This window comes from Vidua chalybeata, chromosome 20 (genome assembly GCF_026979565.1).
Source record: "Vidua chalybeata isolate OUT-0048 chromosome 20, bVidCha1 merged haplotype, whole genome shotgun sequence".
NCBI classification, from domain to species: Eukaryota; Metazoa; Chordata; class Aves; order Passeriformes; family Viduidae; genus Vidua; species Vidua chalybeata.
In genome coordinates, this window is record NC_071549.1 from 826,426 (window position 1) to 842,353 (window position 15,928).

Below are 15,928 nucleotides of genomic sequence, written 5' to 3' on the forward strand. Positions count from 1 at the left end.
ACACGGGGCTGGCCTGGCGCAGCTGGGGACACCGCGGTGTGCGGGGACACCCGCGATGGGCAGCGCAGGGTGAGGACGGCCGCTTGGCCCCGTGAACGGCGCACCCCGCGGGCCCGACCGTGCCCCCCGAGCCTCGGCCCGCCCCTGACCGCGGCCATTCATCGCCATTCCCGCCAGACCACACCCACCCTGGCCCCGCCCCCCCGTGATGCCCCGGCCCCGCCCCGTGCTCCCGCGGCCCCGCCCCGCCCCCGCGGCCGCGCAGGCGCGGTGCCGGCGCCGCGGTCCCGCCCGGAGCCGCAGCGGCAGCGGCAGGGCCGGGGGGGCCCGACCGGGGCTGCGCCCGCGCGGGGACCGCCACCGCCTCCGCCACAGGCCCGGCGCGGCGCGGCGCCGCCAGCGCGCCTGCATGAGGTTGATGCTGCTGTGCTGCACCTGGAGGGACGAGCCTATGGGAGAGGACGAAGGTGCGTGACCCTCCGAGCCCCACCACCCCGGCTGACTCAGCGCTTCCGCCGCCGCTCGGGCCCCGGGACCCCTCAGCCCGCCTCATGCGGACCCTCCCGCCGCCCTGCAGCCCCCCCACGTCCTGCCCGCATCGTTCCCGCAGCCCCCAACCGCCCCACTGTCCCCGCGCCCCTGCATCCTCCTCGGCATCCCCGTCCCGCAGCCGTGCACCCCCAGCATGCCCCCTGCACTCGCCACCCAGCCCGCATCACCGCTGCATCCCCACATGTCCCCGTGAGCCCGCATCCCTCCCTGCACGCCCTCACCCAGCCCGCATCCCTCATCCCTCCCTGCATCCCCCGCTGCATCCCTCTCTGGTCTGCGTCCCCCCTGCGCCCCGACGTCCCGTGCCCCCCAGCCAGCGTGCAGCTTCCTCACAGCCTCCCTGCATCGCCCTCCAACCCTACATCCCCCTCTGAAACGCCTGTCCCACACCTTACATCCCCCGTGCCCCCCACATGTCCTCTGCGCTCCCCAGCCACCCTGCATCCCTCTTGTACCCGCAAATCACCCCCTGCACCTCTCACTCAGCCAGCCCACATCATCCACTGCATCCTCCACTGCACCTCTAAATGTCACCCTGGATCCCACCCTACATCACTCCCCTGGCCTGCATCCCTCTGCACCCCATCCACCCTACATCCTCCTTACACCCCCAAATGTCCCGGCATGGCCCCTGTTCACCCTGCATCCCCTCTGCACCCCAGATCTTCCCTGTTCCCCCAGTTCAGCCTCTTTCTCCCCCATCCTTCCTTATACTGCCACCCAACTGCATTCCCCCCTGCAACCTTAAATATCCCCCATCCTCCTTGTCAATAACCATGCCCCCAGCCTGCATCCCTGCCTGCACCCTCCCAGCACCCCACATCTCCTGCTGCACCCCTGTCCAGCCTGCATCCCTTCCTGCCCCTCCACATCCCCCCTGCATCCCCACACTTCCCCATCTCCCCCTGCACACTCCATGTGCCCCTCCTGCAGCCCCCATCCCCTCCAACCTGCATCCCTCCTGCAGCCCCCCAATCCCCCTGCATCCCTCCTGCACCCCCAGATCCCAGATATGCCTTCCTTCCCCTCTGCACTCGCTGGGTCCCTTGTACCTCCCCACACCCCCCCAAGAACTTGCATCCCCAGGACCTCTGCATCCACCCCGCACCCCTCTGTGTGTCCCCCGTTCATCCCCCCCCCTGCTCCCCTCTTTGTCCCCCCATGCACTGTGCATCCCCCAGCACCCTCTGCACCCCTCTGTGTTCTCCTGCATCCCCCAGCACCCATCCAGCATCCCTCTGTCCCCCCCCATTCATCACCCAGCATCCCTGTGTGTCCTTCTGCATCCTCCATCACCCACTCTGCACCCCCCTGTGTCCCCCCATTGCACCGTGCGTGCCCCATCACCCACTCTGCACCCCTTTGTGTGCCCCCACTCTGCACCCCCTTTGTCCCCCAAGACCCCCCAGCACTCATCCTGCTGTCCCCCCCATGCACCCACCACCCATCCCACACCCCGCCATCCTCCCTGGATCCCTTGGCGCACCCATCCTGCCCCTCTTCACCCTCTGTGCCCCCATCCTGCCTCCTCTGCCCCTGTCCTGCACCCACCATGTGCCCCCGTCCCACCCCTGCCCTGTCACCAGCCCTGGGGCCGTAGGTGCCATGACCAACCTTGACCCGTTGTGGGATCAATGGGCAGGGATGGAATTCACCACCCCAGGCGGAGGGATTTCATCCCGGCCGCTGCTGTGCGCGGCCGGGGCTGGCTGGAGGGGTGACAGCCCCGTCCCCTCGTGTTCCCCGGCCTGCAGGGACCGACCTGCCAGTGTGTGCGAGCTGCGGGCAGGGCATCTACGATGGGCAGTACCTGCAGGCACTGAAGGCTGACTGGCACGCCGACTGCTTCAGGTGGGACCCGCGGGGATGCTGGGGTGGACGGCGCTGGGGACACCGGGATGGATGGTGTCAGGGACACTGGAATGGATGGCCTTAGGGACACCGGGATGGCATCAGGGACAGTGGGCTGCTCTGCAGGGAGAGGGATGGCGCTCCCTCCCGTTCCAGCCGTGGCAGGGACATGCGTGGGGCCCTCGCGGTGTCACTTGCTGGAGCGTGGCTGTGGCTCCTGGCACCCATGGGGGTGCTCCGGCTGAGGCCAGGCCTGGCAGAGGGCTCTGCTGCCTGTCCCTCGCTGTCCCCTCCTGCCGGGTGACAGGGCGTGTGTGGCTGATGTCACCCACCCCCCTCCCTTCCAGTTTCCTCTTTCACTCGAACCCTCCCGGCAGCTCCAGCTGTTGGAGCCCCGAGAAGGAGAAGGAGAAAGGGCCCGGGTCGGGGGGGCACAGGGGTGCTCAGGACCTGACAGGGTTCCCTGTGGGGCTGGGGGTGCCCAGGGTTGTCCCTGGGGTGTGTCCCTGTCGGTGGAGGAGGATGCTGGCAGCAGTGCTGAGGAAGAGCCGCGTCCTGAGCACTGGAGCCAAGTGAGTGGGAGTGGGATTGAAGTGGGAGCGGGTCAGGACGGGCTCTGCACCCCAGGGAACCCCGGGGGGCTCAGTCTGTGTCCCCCATGCTCGGCTCCCCCTCTCTGGGCCGTCAGCCAGAGCAAAACCACTACGGGGCCGCAGATGGATCCGGTCCCCCCAGATGAGCGGCTTCCGGCAGCGCTGGGCTTGCTGAAAGTCTTCCTCCTTCTGCTCCTGCTCTTCCTCTTCTTCCTCCTCTTCTCCCTCTCCCCTTCCCCTTGTCCTACGTTTCCCCCTCCTTTTCCCTCTCCTTCTCCCCGTGCTGCTCTTCCTCCCCTTCCTCCTCCTCCTCCTCCCCGCCCCCACCCCCAGCCCAGGGGAGGTTTTGTGCTGCGCCATCGGAGGGGGAGTCCTCGAGCGGTGACGTCATGGGGTGGGGAAACACCGCGCCGTGAAGTCACCGCTGGTTGGTATTCCACCTGCATGGCCAGGGGCGGGGGGAGGACTGCGACAGTCCCCGGGAGCCCCCCGGCATCCCCTGCAGAGTGTCCTGCAGCAATCCTGCACCCTCCAACACCCTGGTAATGCAAATCCCCTACAGCTCCCCCTGCACCCCCTCTGCAGCCCCTGCACTCTGCAGCATCCCTGCAAAATCCCCTGCAAATCCCCTACAGGAAATCCCCTACAGCTCCCCCTGCATCCCTCAACCCCCTCCCCAAGAGGCTCTCCCACCTTGCAGGCCCCTGCACCCCTCCCCCAGCATCCTCTGCACCCATTCAGCGCTCCCTTACAGGAAATCCTCTATAGCTCCCCTTCTGCACCCCCCAGCCACTCCCACACCCCCCCACAAATCCTCTCTGGTACCCCCTGTCCCCTCCTGCACCAGTCTGATGTGCACCTCTGCTGCTGTATCCCAAAACTGACAGGCCCCTCTGCACCCTGGGCACACCCTGCTGTTGTCACCCCCTGTACCAGTCCCCAAGCAGCTCCCCCACCCCTGTGTCCCTTGCAGATTGTCCCAAGGCTGGCATGTCCCTGGCCAGGCTGGCATGTCCCTCTGGCTGTCAGTGCCGGGGTAGGGAGTTTGTGACCAAGGGAGCATGTCCCTCTGTCCCTGAACTGGCTGGCACATCTGCCCCACAGAGGGTGGGACATCTCTCTGTATATCCATGACCAGGCTGGCATATCCCTATGTGTGTCTGTGACCAGGCTGGGACATCTCTCTGTGTGTCTGTGCCAGCTTGGCACATCTGTGGCCAGGCTGGGACATCTCTCTGTGTGTCTGTGCCAGCTTGGCACATCTGTGGCCAGGCTGGGACATCTCTCTGTGTGTCTGTGCCAGCTTGGCACATCTGTGGCCAGGCTGGGACATCTCTCTGTGTGTCTGTGCCAGAGACACACGCAGACTGGCACGTCTGTCACCACGGTGTCATGTCCGTGGCAAGTCTGGCACATCCCTCTGCATATCTATGACCAGGCTGGTGCGTCTCTCACCAGGCTGGCACATCCCTGTGTGTGTCTGTGACCAGGGTGGACATCCCTCTGTCCATGATTAGGGTGACGTGTTCCTCTGTGCACCCATGACCAGGCTGTCACATCTGTGAGCAGGGTAACAGACCCATGACAAGGGTGGGATTTCCCTCTGTATGTCTGTGACCAGACTGGCATGTCACCCTAGTCATGGGTAGAGAGACATGCCCTTCTGTGTATCTGTCACCAGGGTGGGATGTCCCTCTGTCCGTAACCAGGCTGCCACGCTTGTGACCAGTCTGTCTCATCCCTTTGTAAACCTGTGCCAGGCTGGCATGTCTGTCACCAGGGTGGCGTGTCTGTCACCAGTCTGGTACATCCCTCTGTGTGTCTTTGTCCAGGCTGGCACATCCATGCAGGGCTGGCGCTTCCCTCCTCATGCCTCTCCCTGCCCCACGTCCCCTCCCTTGTCCACCCCAGTGTCCCCACGTGTCCCTGCAGCCCCAGCCTGCACTGTCACCTCTGGAATCACCTGCTGTCACCCTGGGGATGGTGACACATTGATGCAGTGGCCCTGCAGCTACATAGGAAGTGAGGGAAGCAGCTTGCCCAGAGAGCTGTGGAGTGGGCAAGCACTGGCTGTGTCCCCAGCAGGGACAAGGTGACAAGGGTGTCCCCATCCCCGCCGCAGGTGTTGCGAGTGCGGGGCCTCCCTGTCACACCAGTACTACGAGAAGGATGGGCGCCTGTACTGCAAGAAGGATTACTGGGCACGCTTCGGGGAGCTGTGCCACGGCTGCTCCGAGCAGATCACCAAGGGGCTGGTCATGGTGAGCACCACGGGGTCCCCACGGTTAGGACATGGAGCCTTGTGCCATGGCTGAGCTCCTGAAGAGCAGGGGAGGTGGGAAAGGGGTGCAGACCCCCAGCACCACTGGGCATGTCAGGGATGATGTCTGCATTTTAGGAGACCCTGGAGGGCCTTGCTGGGGTTGGGGAATGCAGGGGAGAAGCTCAGGGTGGTGGGAGATGTTCGTGCAGCCACCTCCAGCTTGGTGGCACTTCTGTCTCCACCTTTGCATGGCTCAGCCTGCCCTACCGATGGCCCCAGTGCACCCGTGGGTGCTCCCAGGCCCCTCCGAGCCCCAGCCCTGCCTCGGTGCCTGGACAGGGGGTCCCAGGGCTGATGGCACTGCCCACAGGTGGCCGGGGAGCAGAAGTATCACCCTGAGTGCTTCAGCTGCCTCAACTGCCGCGCCTTCATCGGGGACGGGGACACCTACGCGCTGGTGGAGCGCTCCAAGCTCTACTGGTACGTCTGCTCTGGGGAGACCGGGGGGACGTGTCCCCCGGCACCCCCACCCACCCTCCTGCTCTGCTCCCCACAGCGGCCACTGCTACTACCAGATGGTGGTGACACCGGTGATCGAGCAGATCCTGCCGGACTCCCCGGCCTCCCGCATCCCTCACACCGTCACCCTCGTGTCCATCCCTGCCTGCTCCGATGGCAAGCGCGGCTTCTCCGTCTCCATCGACCAGGGCTGCGGCACCGAGCACCCGCGCACCGTGCGCGTCCGAGAGTGCGTCCCTGTCCCCTCTGCCACCGTCCCCTCCCCAGGGCTGGGGCATCCCGTGCCCCTTCTGCCCCTGGGATCCATCCCAGGGACACCTTTTGGGGTGGGAGGAGGAGGGGTGGTGCTGGGCTGTCCTCACTGTCCAGGGGTGGCGTGTCCCCAGCTGCAGGGGGGTCTGTGGGGGCTGTGCTGGTGTGCCCCTGGCCATGCTGTCACTGCTTCATATGCCAAAGTGGGCTCTGGGTACTACACATGTCCCTGTGTGGTTGGGGTGGCTTGTGGAGACTGTGGCAGCATGTCCCTGTCCAGGAGGTGACAGTGGGGTCTGACACACCCGTTGGGAGTGTCCTAGCACACCCCCCTGATGGTGACAGTGTTGGGGCTCTGACCCCACCGTCCCCACAGGGTGGACCCGGACTGCATCAGCCCTGACGTGAAGAACTCCATCCACGTTGGTGACCGCATCCTGGAGATCAACGGGACCCCCATTGGCCACGTCCCCCTGGACGAGGTACGGTCCCCTTGTCACACCCCAGCCAGCCCCACTTCCGCCACGTCCCCAAACCCGCCCCATTGTCATTTCCCTGTGCAGATCGACCTGCTGATCCAGGAGACGAGCCGCTTGCTGCAGCTAACCATCGAGCATGACCCCCATGAGCCCCTGGGCCAGGAGCCAGGGCTGGCAGGCAGCCCCCTGCCCGCCCTGTGCAGCCCCCTGCGCTCACCAGCCCCTGTGCCCTGTGGGGACCCCGCTGCCATGCGCCAGCGCGCTGTCACGTAAGGCCACCCCTGCTCCCACCCCAGCTGGGTCCCCCCCCCCCCCCCGAGCGCTGACCTCTGCCATCCATCCTGCAGGAGGAGCTGCAGCACGGACAAGTCCCCAGGCTCGGGCTCCGTGGGCTCTCCCGTGTCCCAGCGCAAGGACATTGGGCGCTCCGAGTCCCTGCGTGTCGTGTCCCGTGCCCACCGCATCTTCCGCCCCTCGGACCTCATCCACGGAGAGGTGCTGGGCAAGGGCTGCTTCGGCCAGGCCATCAAGGTGGGCAGGGGACACAAGGGCGGGGGTCTCGGCTCCTCAGGGTGGAGGGGGATGGCTGAGTCCCTGCACTCCCGGCCAGGTGACACATCGGGAGACGGGCGAGGTGATGGTCATGAAGGAGCTGATCCGCTTCGATGAGGAGACGCAGAGGACCTTCCTCAAGGAGGTGAGGGTCCCCTGTCCCTAATCCCCCAGGTTGCAGGGACACAAGGGTGACCAAGCCCCGTGGGTGCAGCCCTGCCCACTGAGCCTACAGGCAGCAGCTCTGTCCAGGGCGTGTGAGAGCCTTGGGGTGTCACGGACATGGGACTGGGGGGGTCTCCTGCAGGTGAAGGTGATGCGCTGCCTGGAGCACCCCAATGTGCTCAAGTTCATTGGGGTGCTCTACAAGGAGAAGAGGCTCAACTTCATCACAGAGTACATCAAAGGGGGCACCTTGAGGAGCCTCATCAAGAGTATGGTGAGCACTGGGGGAGGCAGATTGGTCCCCCACCACCCCATAGCCCCAATGGGGCTGGGGGACCCCTCTTCCTTTTCTAGTTCCAGCAAATTCCCCCTCCTGCCCCCCAGGACAGCCACTACCCCTGGAGCCAGCGGGTCAGCTTTGCCAAGGACATCGCCGCTGGCATGGTGGGTGCCACCATGGGATGAGTGGGTGGGACAGGTACTGGTGAGTGGGGGGACCATGGCATAGGTGTGCCCCTGCTCTCAGCCCACCCTTCCCACAGGCCTACCTCCACTCCATGAACATCATCCACCGCGACCTCAACTCTCACAACTGCCTCGTGCGGGAGGTGAGTCCCACCTTCGTGCTGGCCTTCCCCAGCCTGGCTGGGGCTCTCAGTCCCTGTGTGACTCACTGCTCCCTGTGCCCCCCAGAACAAGAGTGTGGTGGTGGCTGACTTCGGGCTGGCGCGGCTGATGGTGGACGAGAAGAGCCAGCCTGAACATCTCAAGAACCTGAAGAAACCGGACCGCAAGAAACGCTACACAGTGGTGGGGAACCCCTACTGGATGGCCCCCGAGATGATCAATGGTGAGGGAAATATGACCAGCCAGGGCTCTGTCCCCAGGCAGGGGACGATTGGTGGGGCTGGGACAGGACCTGTGACATGGCCTGACCCTGTGTCTGCAGGGAGGAGCTATGATGAGAAGGTGGACATCTTCTCCTTCGGCATCGTCCTATGCGAGGCAAGTGCCCCTGGGGCTGGGGTCTGGCATGGGCGCTGGGGTCCTCATGGCGTTTGGGGTCACTCCTCCAAGGTTGGGGTGTTCCCCTTGGGCTTGGGGTCCCCCTAGGGCTTGGAGTCCTCATGGTGTTTGGGTTCCCCTCCAGGGTAAGGTTCTCCCCCTTGGGGTTGGGATTTTCCTTTTAGGGTTGAGGTCCTCACTGTGCTTGAGTTCCCCCTCTTAGACTTGGAGTCCTCCCTTGGAGTTGGGGCCTCTCTCCTTTGGTTAAGGGTCTCCCTGTTGGGGTCTCTCCCTTGGAGTTGGGGTTTCTTCATTGTGTTTGGGCTCCCTCCTGGGGCTTGGAAATCTCCCCCCTGGGGCTTAGGGGTCCCTGTTTGAAGTTGAGGTTCCCCCTTGGTGCTGAGCCCACCCGTTCCTTCCACTACGCCCAGATCATCGGCCGGGTGAGCGCCGACCCCGATTACCTGCCCCGCACCACCGACTTCGGCCTCAACGTCCGGGGCTTCCTGGAACGCTACTGCCCCCCCGCCTGCCCCCCCAGCTTCTTCCCCATCGCCGTCTGCTGCTGCGACTTGGACCCCGAGAAGCGGTGGGTGATGGAGATCCCCAGGGGTCCCTGGGGCGGGGGACGGGGTGGGGACAGAGCCACTGGAGCCGCCACGTGTCCCCCTCGTTGCTCAGGCCGTCCTTCGCCAAGCTGGAGCAGTGGCTGGAGACGCTGCGCATGCACCTGGAGATCCACTTGCCACTGAGCTCCCAGCTGGAGCAGCTGGACCGAGCCTTCGGGGAGACGCACCGGCGGGAGGGGGGGCTGCCCGCGGCCCCGCGGTAGAGCCCCCGCCCGCACGCCTCTGCAGCCACGGGAGAAGGAGCTGCACCCGCCACCAGCTGCTCCCGGGGCTGCCTCACCCCGGGGCTGGATCCCCGGGCCCCTGGACGTGCCCCAACCCCTGCTGTCCACCCCGGGGAGCCGGATCTCCCCGGGGCCGCATGGCCCTGGGCACCCCCCACGCCGTAGCTCTGACCACCAGGACCGGCCCGGCTGGCCGCACCGCGGTGACTGTCCCCGTGTCCCCCACCCTGGCTCACCTCCCCTTTGCACAGCGGGGCTGCCCCCGCCCGAGCCCCCGGGCTCCCCCGGACAGAGCCGCGGCCTTGCGGCGGTGCCTTGGCTTTCCGTGAACTTGCACTTGGACACAGGAGGGACCCCGCGGCCCCCCAGGGCACCCTCGTAGCAACGCCCTCGGCCGGCCCCTGAGGCTGCTGCCGGCACCCCCGGCTGAGCGAGGGGTCGTGGGCGACACCCCCGTGGTGTGGGGGCAGGCACGTAGCGGTCCCTGCCACCCCCACGCCTCTGCTGCCCATGCTGAGCCCTGACCATGCAGCCCCGGGGACACGCCGCCGGGTGCTCCAGAGGGACATGGGGCTGCGGCTCATCTCGGTCCCCCTGCCCTGGAGGGCCCAGGGGGTTGCGCCACGCGGTGCTTTTCATGCTCTTTATTCAGGTTCATTTTTCTGTAAGATATTTAAAGAGAAGAGTTTGTATTATTTTTTCATACAACGTAGCGTTTGCCATTTGTCACTGCCTCGGTTCTGCTTTCCCAAAGGGATCAAACTGTGAAGCCTCTCCGTGCACTTTTGCCCGGGAAGTCCAAGGTGACGTCCTCTGTGGAGGCGGGAAGGGAGCTCAAACTGTGATGTACCCCGAGCCGTGAGTCAATAAATCCTTCCCCGCTCGCTGCCCGGCCTGTTGGCAATCGCTCACCTCCCCCGGGGGGGCTGGGAGCTCCTGAGGAAACTGAGGCAGGAGGGGATGGTCCCTCTGCTCAGGGTGGGGCTGTGGCACTGGCCGTGGTGGCACCCACCAGCTAGCTCACCCCCATGGGGGCAGTACTCTTGTCCCCCTTTGTACTGTTCCCACCCCATTGTGGGTGCCCCCAGCCCTGGGACTGGTGCCATCCCTGCTTATGTCACCAGGGCCCCCAAGTGCTGTGTCCCCTTGCTGGCCTGGTGGCCATTCCCACTGTCATGGCAGGGTGGTGACAGGCAGGTGACAGAGCCGTCTGACCATCGGTGCCATGGAGCTGATTTGCCTTTGGTGTAAAAGCAGCCCCAGGGAACAGTGAGGTGGCTCATGCTGGGGTAGGCCATGGCCCTCCCGTGCTGTCCCTCTGTCCTCAGCACCTTTTGGATGCAAACTAAGGTCTCCAAGGTGGGAGAGCTCCATCCTTGGGAGATGGTGAGTTTTGGAAGCTGGAACCCAAAGATCTGAGGTGGGGGTGACAGGGAAGGGATGGGACTGGGGGGATGTCCCCAAGGATGTCCCCAGTGATGCTGCAACTGGAGAAGGAGCCTGAAGGGGTCCCAGGATCCAGGCTGGAACCCCCACCAGGAAACCTCATGGTTTTTTGCTCCAGAGGGACATGGGGGGGATGTAGTGACAGTGGCTCTGACCCCCCTCCTGGGGTGGCTCCTGACTGCCTGTTCCCCAGTGCCCCAGTGAGAGACAGGGACCAACACCCTGCCTGGTGTCACAGGCTGTCACGCCTTCCTTGGTGACACCACACTGCCCCTGGTGACACCCCATTGTGCTGATTCTTCGCCCTGAGAGCAGGACACTTGTCACTCCCTGGGAATGCTGGGGTGAGGGACTCACTGTGGCCATCACACCTAGGAAACACCACAGTCCCCTGTCCCCTGCTGCCACAGGAGAGCAGGACCTCAGGAGACCCTCAGCCCTGCAGTAGGAACCCCCAAATCCATGGGGACCCCCCCCAGCCCCTCACCTAGGGATGCCTGGTGGTGCCAGGGACACCACACCCACTGGGACACTTGCTGGTGGCCCTTGGGGCAAGAGCCAGCAGCTGGCCACAACACCAAGTGGCCACTCAGTCACCCCTGTGATCACCAACTCATCCCAGACCACACCACCAGCTGGGACACCGCCTGGCCAGGCAGGGAGGTGGCTCTGGCACAGCTGCAGTGGCCCCATGCTGTCACTGTCACTGTCACTCGAAAGTCCCTTCCAGAGGTGTGCAGCACCCTGTGCCCAAATCCAGCCCTGGTCTAGCCTCACCCAGCCTGTGGGAGGGGCTCATCCCATCACCAGCACCTGGCTGTCCCCTCCAGCCATCCCTTCCCAGAAGGGACAGGGCCACCCAGACCACGTCACAGGCCACCAAGAGCTGCCACTGCGTCCACTGTCTCCTCCCAGGTCCTGCTCTGTGCCCTCCCAGGGATGTCTCTGGTAGGGTCCTGCCCATGTCTGACCCCAGTTTGGAATGGTGGCATGTGGGGAGCCACATGTCCCCACCAAGGGGGTGGCCAAAGGCACCAGTGGCTCTGGCAAGGGAACAGCTGAGAGATCCAGCCATGAACCATCGGATGTGGGTTTGTCACCTTCCTCGTGGGGAAGTTTGGGACTCCAGGGGAGAGGAGCAAGGGCAGGCTCTCCCAGAATCCTGGCAAGGTGGGCACTGGTGCTGCCGGGACCCTCCTGGGGGATATCTTGTGACAGGGGTAATGGGCAGAGGGTCCTCATGAGGCTTGAGATGTGCAAGGAGAAGAGGTGCTGGGGACCAGTCAGGACACCCAGCTGCACAGGGATGTGTGGAGATGGAAAAGGATTCTTGGGATCCCACCAAGGCACCCAGCTCCATAGGGATGTGTGGAGCTGGAGGAGAGTCACAGGGGTCCGGCTGGGGTGTCCAGCTCCATGGGGACATGGGGCCTGGTCCCCATCCCCGGCCACAGGAAGACTCATCCCCACATGAGGATTTTCCAGTGGTGAGCAGGCAATGGCTTTGGGATCCTCTGGAGCCCTTTCCACCTCAGCCAGAGGCTGGACTAGAGACATCCTGGGATCATTCCTGTCCTCCATCCCTGTGATCTCCCATCCTGCATCTGGCACGTGGCTCTGCAGGGTGTCTGTCATGCTTGATCCTGTCCCCAGAGCCACCTTTGTCTGCTGGGTACAGGATCCCTCCCCTGGCTCAGGAACAGGGGCTTTGTGTGGCTCTGCAGCAGCCTGAGCCCTCCCTCCACAATTTGGTGTCACTGTCACACCTCCCCTGTGCAACCTGGGCTGGGATAGGAGCCATGTCCTTGGGTCACACATGTCACCAGGAACTGGTGACTCTATGAGGAACATCAGACACCCAAAACCCTGGTGGAGCTCCGAGGCCAGTGGTGGGGGGTCAGTACCTGTCTGCCTCAATTTCCCCTGTAGCTGGAGTGGTCTGTGGGATATGGGCATGGGAGGAAGGGCTGTCACTGTAGCTCCTGTCCCCCCCTCCAGTGTCCTCTGGTCCCTGACAGGTGAGGCTGGCCAAATCCAGGCAAGAAAATCCCATGGGAAACAGTTCCCACCTCATTTGCCAGCAGTTTTTGTAAGGTCTATATAAACACGGCATTTATAAACACAGCCCTGGGAATGTGGTTCTGCCATCCTGCCCCTCTCTGCCAGCATGTGGGGCCCATCCCTAAACCAGCTGCTGGTCCTGTGGGGACACAGGCACCTGGGAGGGGACAGCTGGCGGTACCTGAAAGCTTCAGCTGCTTCTGATGGGAAAAATGGCTTCTCCTCAGTCCCACTGCTGTCCTCCCCCAGCTGCAGCACAGCCCCTTGGCAGTGGGGCTCCAGAGGAGAGGTAAGTGATGGCCCAGTGCCAGGCAGGATCAGGGATGGGCAGCATCGACTGATGAGTCCTTTGGGAGGGATTTGGGAGCTGGTGACACGTGACGAGCTGTGGGAAGGTTCAGTCCAAGGAGGGAAGGGAGCCTTGTGTGGGCAGGGCCAGGGTGGGACCACATGGGCTCGTGGGTTCGGATGGCTGTGATACCTTCCCCACTGCTGTGACACCGTCCTTTAGAGCACATCCCATGTCCAAACCCCTCCAAGGGGCTGGCACTACCCGGACTTGGGGAATGTGGGCCCTTAGAACCCCCAGGCCCCCCTACTCTGAGCAGGAGCTCCCTGCAGAGACAGCCCAAGGATGGGGAGACCCTAGTGTGTGGGTTTGGGGAGCTGTGGGACCCTGGCATGTGCATCTAGGGAACCCCTGCGCATGGGTTTGGGAACCTGTGGGACCCTGGCATATGGGGTTGGGTTTGGGGGACCCCAGACCATGGGTTTGGGGGCTATTGACTGCCCTACAAGACTCAAGCACAGGGAGCAGCCCAGGCATGGGCAGCCCTTCTGGGCTCAGACGATGGGTAAGAGGCCAAAAGGCAGGAGTTACATCCCAAGTTTTCAGGGTCCACCCTGAGCACAGACCCGCCCCCCAACCCACCTCATCCCTGTGGTGGAGCAGATCTTGGGGAGCACCGTAGGGTGCCTGATGTTGCTCGTCCTTTCCACAGTGGGAAAAATGAGTCTATTCCTAGCTTGGAGTCTGTTTGGCTGCTTTGGAGAGGGGAGATCAGAACTTCTGCCTCTGCTCAGTGGCTTTGGGGATGGACCCTTGGGGCATCCCAGTGACCTGTGAGATGTGTCACTGCAGTGAGGTGCTCCACTCCCTGCACATGGTATTCCTCGGCCCAGCCAGCGGCCTGGGAAGGCCCCCAGATGGGACCCGGTACAAGAGAAGGAGCTAAAAATAGAGGTTCTCACGGCAGATGCGGGGAAGCATCCGAGCATGTGGCCTCTGGACCTGCCAGCAGAAGAGGATGGGACTGACCCCAGCCCCATCCCATGCCTGGCTGACACCAGGTCTCCATGACCCCAAGTCTTCACCCCCCGACCCTCCTTTGAACCCTCCAGGGCAGCCCAAGCCCCGGGCAGTGCTGGGTGATGCCAGTGTGGGCAGGGGGAGCCGGCAGCCCCGGTGCAGGCAGCGAGGAGGTTAAGCTCCCCACGCCCGCCGGATGCAGCATCCTGGGCTGGGCTCTTTCCATCTTGTTTTGGTTTGGAGGAATAAAAGCTTTGGCAGCAGCAAAGCCGCTTCCCAAAATAACTCAGCCTCCCATGGTAATTATAGAGCTTCGGGCCCCAGTAGCGAGCTGAGACTTCCCAGCCGGGCCGGGACCTAGGATCGCTGCTTCTGCCAGCCCGAGGGACCCCGGGGTGCCTCGGGGACCTTGGGGACTTTTCCAGCTGTGCCGCCCTCCCTGGGCGTCACCATCGCTCCCCTTGGCGTCATCTCCCAGACAGGAACATGCAGCCCCTGTGTCCCCTCCCGCTCTACAGCTGATCCCTTCAGCTTTTAATGCTCTGTGTAAAGCCCAGGTTGCAGCTCCCCGGCCTCGATGGGCACTGGGCTACCGGAGCAAGGCCATGACAAGCGGGTGATTGCTCCGGGCTGTGCCAGCTGGCCAGGTCGAGAACACCGAGCTCATCCCAGCAGTGCCAGCCTGAGAACTCATCCCGGCAGTGCCCTCCCACTCCCGCGGGGCTCAGCGCTGCTCCTTGAAGGGCAGGGAGAGCCCAGGCTCAGCTCCTGGAGCCCCCGAGCCCCTAATCCCCGGTAATCCTGGAGGAAAGGGCTGGCTGTGGGGATTAGGGATGTAAACAGCCATCCTCACCTGCCTGCCCCTGCCTGCCCCTACCTGCCCCTGTTTGGACCCCCCAGCCAGCCAAGATGAGGTGCTGGGAGAGCAGGATCCCTGCCTGGACCCCTTGAATACAGGGTCGAGGTGGCCACCGGTGCTCTCTGAGGCTGTGTTGAGCCTGTGATGGTTATTTATGGGAATAAAGGGAATGTAGAGCGATCTGGACACAGCCTGGATCTATAACATCCGAGGGAAAGAGATTCCAGGCAGTGACAAGGTTGGGGACAAAGCTGAGATAGTCCCTGTGGAGTCACACAGCTTCAGTCAGAGCCTGACTGGGGCTGGATCTGTCTTTTCCTCCTGGGGAATTACCACTGGCTTTTTTCATGGGCAGGGAAACTGAGGCAAGTGAGGAAAAGCTCATGAGAGGGATGTGCTGGGAATGCATGCGACCTCACCAGCTCCCTGGCTTGGAGTGAATTTGAGGTGGGACAAGGACAGTCCTGAGGGGCAGCTGGGCCAGGAGACTGAAATCTGGGGAAGGCTGAGCTCTGCCAGCTGCTCGCCACGGGGAGCAGCCACCGTGGCCAAGGCTCCCCCGGCCCCTTTCACGGCCGGAACACGAGCGCTCCAGGCAACCCCGCCCGCGGTGCCAGCATCCTCCCTGCCCTCAGGGACACGGGGACACAGCCGCGTGCCACTGCCACTCACATGGGCTCGGGGCCGGGGGCATCCCGGGAAGGTGCTGCCATCCCTGAGGTGGGATGGGAGTGGGGATGGGGAGAGGGGCACGGCCGGCCAGGTGCCTGGGTCCCTTTGCCAGCCCACCAGCCAGGGGCAGGGTGGCTCAGCAGCCCTGGGAAGGGCTTCGGGAGGGGGAGGCAGGCTGGGATTTTGCAGAGGGAACACTGGGAGACTGGGACTTGGTGACCCCTGCCCAGTGCAGTCGCCAGTCCCTGGTAGCCAGCAGGAGACGTGGGATGTGTGGTGCCAGGTGTTTTCCCAGTACCTAACACCCCCTAACTGGTGCCCAGTGTTCCCAAGAGCCAGTGGCTGGTGTGGAGCCCAGTGCCTCCTGCACAGTACCTGGTACCTGCAGGGCAATGCCCGGTGCTGGTGACACTGCCAGGAGGTCACTCACTGTCATGGGGGCCATTCCCTCTCACCTGCACCACTAACTGGTGCTGGGGCCTTGTACCCACTGCCTG

The 15,928-nt window shown here is 63.9% G+C and overlaps 1 protein-coding gene across 2 annotated transcripts; it reads left to right on the forward strand.

Moving 5' to 3' along the window:
• Window positions 1–324: 324 nt before the first annotated feature.
• Window positions 325–9,972, forward strand: LIMK1 (LIM domain kinase 1). 2 transcript variants are annotated; one of them, XM_053961558.1, is made up of 16 exons: window positions 325–467; window positions 2,307–2,403; window positions 5,119–5,257; window positions 5,630–5,739; window positions 5,816–6,007; window positions 6,407–6,512; window positions 6,594–6,778; window positions 6,857–7,040; window positions 7,120–7,206; window positions 7,369–7,500; window positions 7,611–7,670; window positions 7,769–7,834; window positions 7,920–8,076; window positions 8,176–8,231; window positions 8,663–8,820; window positions 8,913–9,972. In XM_053961558.1, the coding sequence occupies exons 1-16, from the start codon at window positions 410–412 to the stop codon at window positions 9,061–9,063; spliced, it is 1,938 nt and encodes a 645-aa protein (XP_053817533.1). In that variant the 5' UTR covers window positions 325–409; the 3' UTR covers window positions 9,064–9,972. The 2 variants fall into 2 exon arrangements, with proteins under 2 accessions (XP_053817533.1, XP_053817534.1); XM_053961559.1 differs by having other exon boundaries at window positions 9,839–9,972.
• Window positions 9,973–15,928: the final 5,956 nt, after the last annotated feature.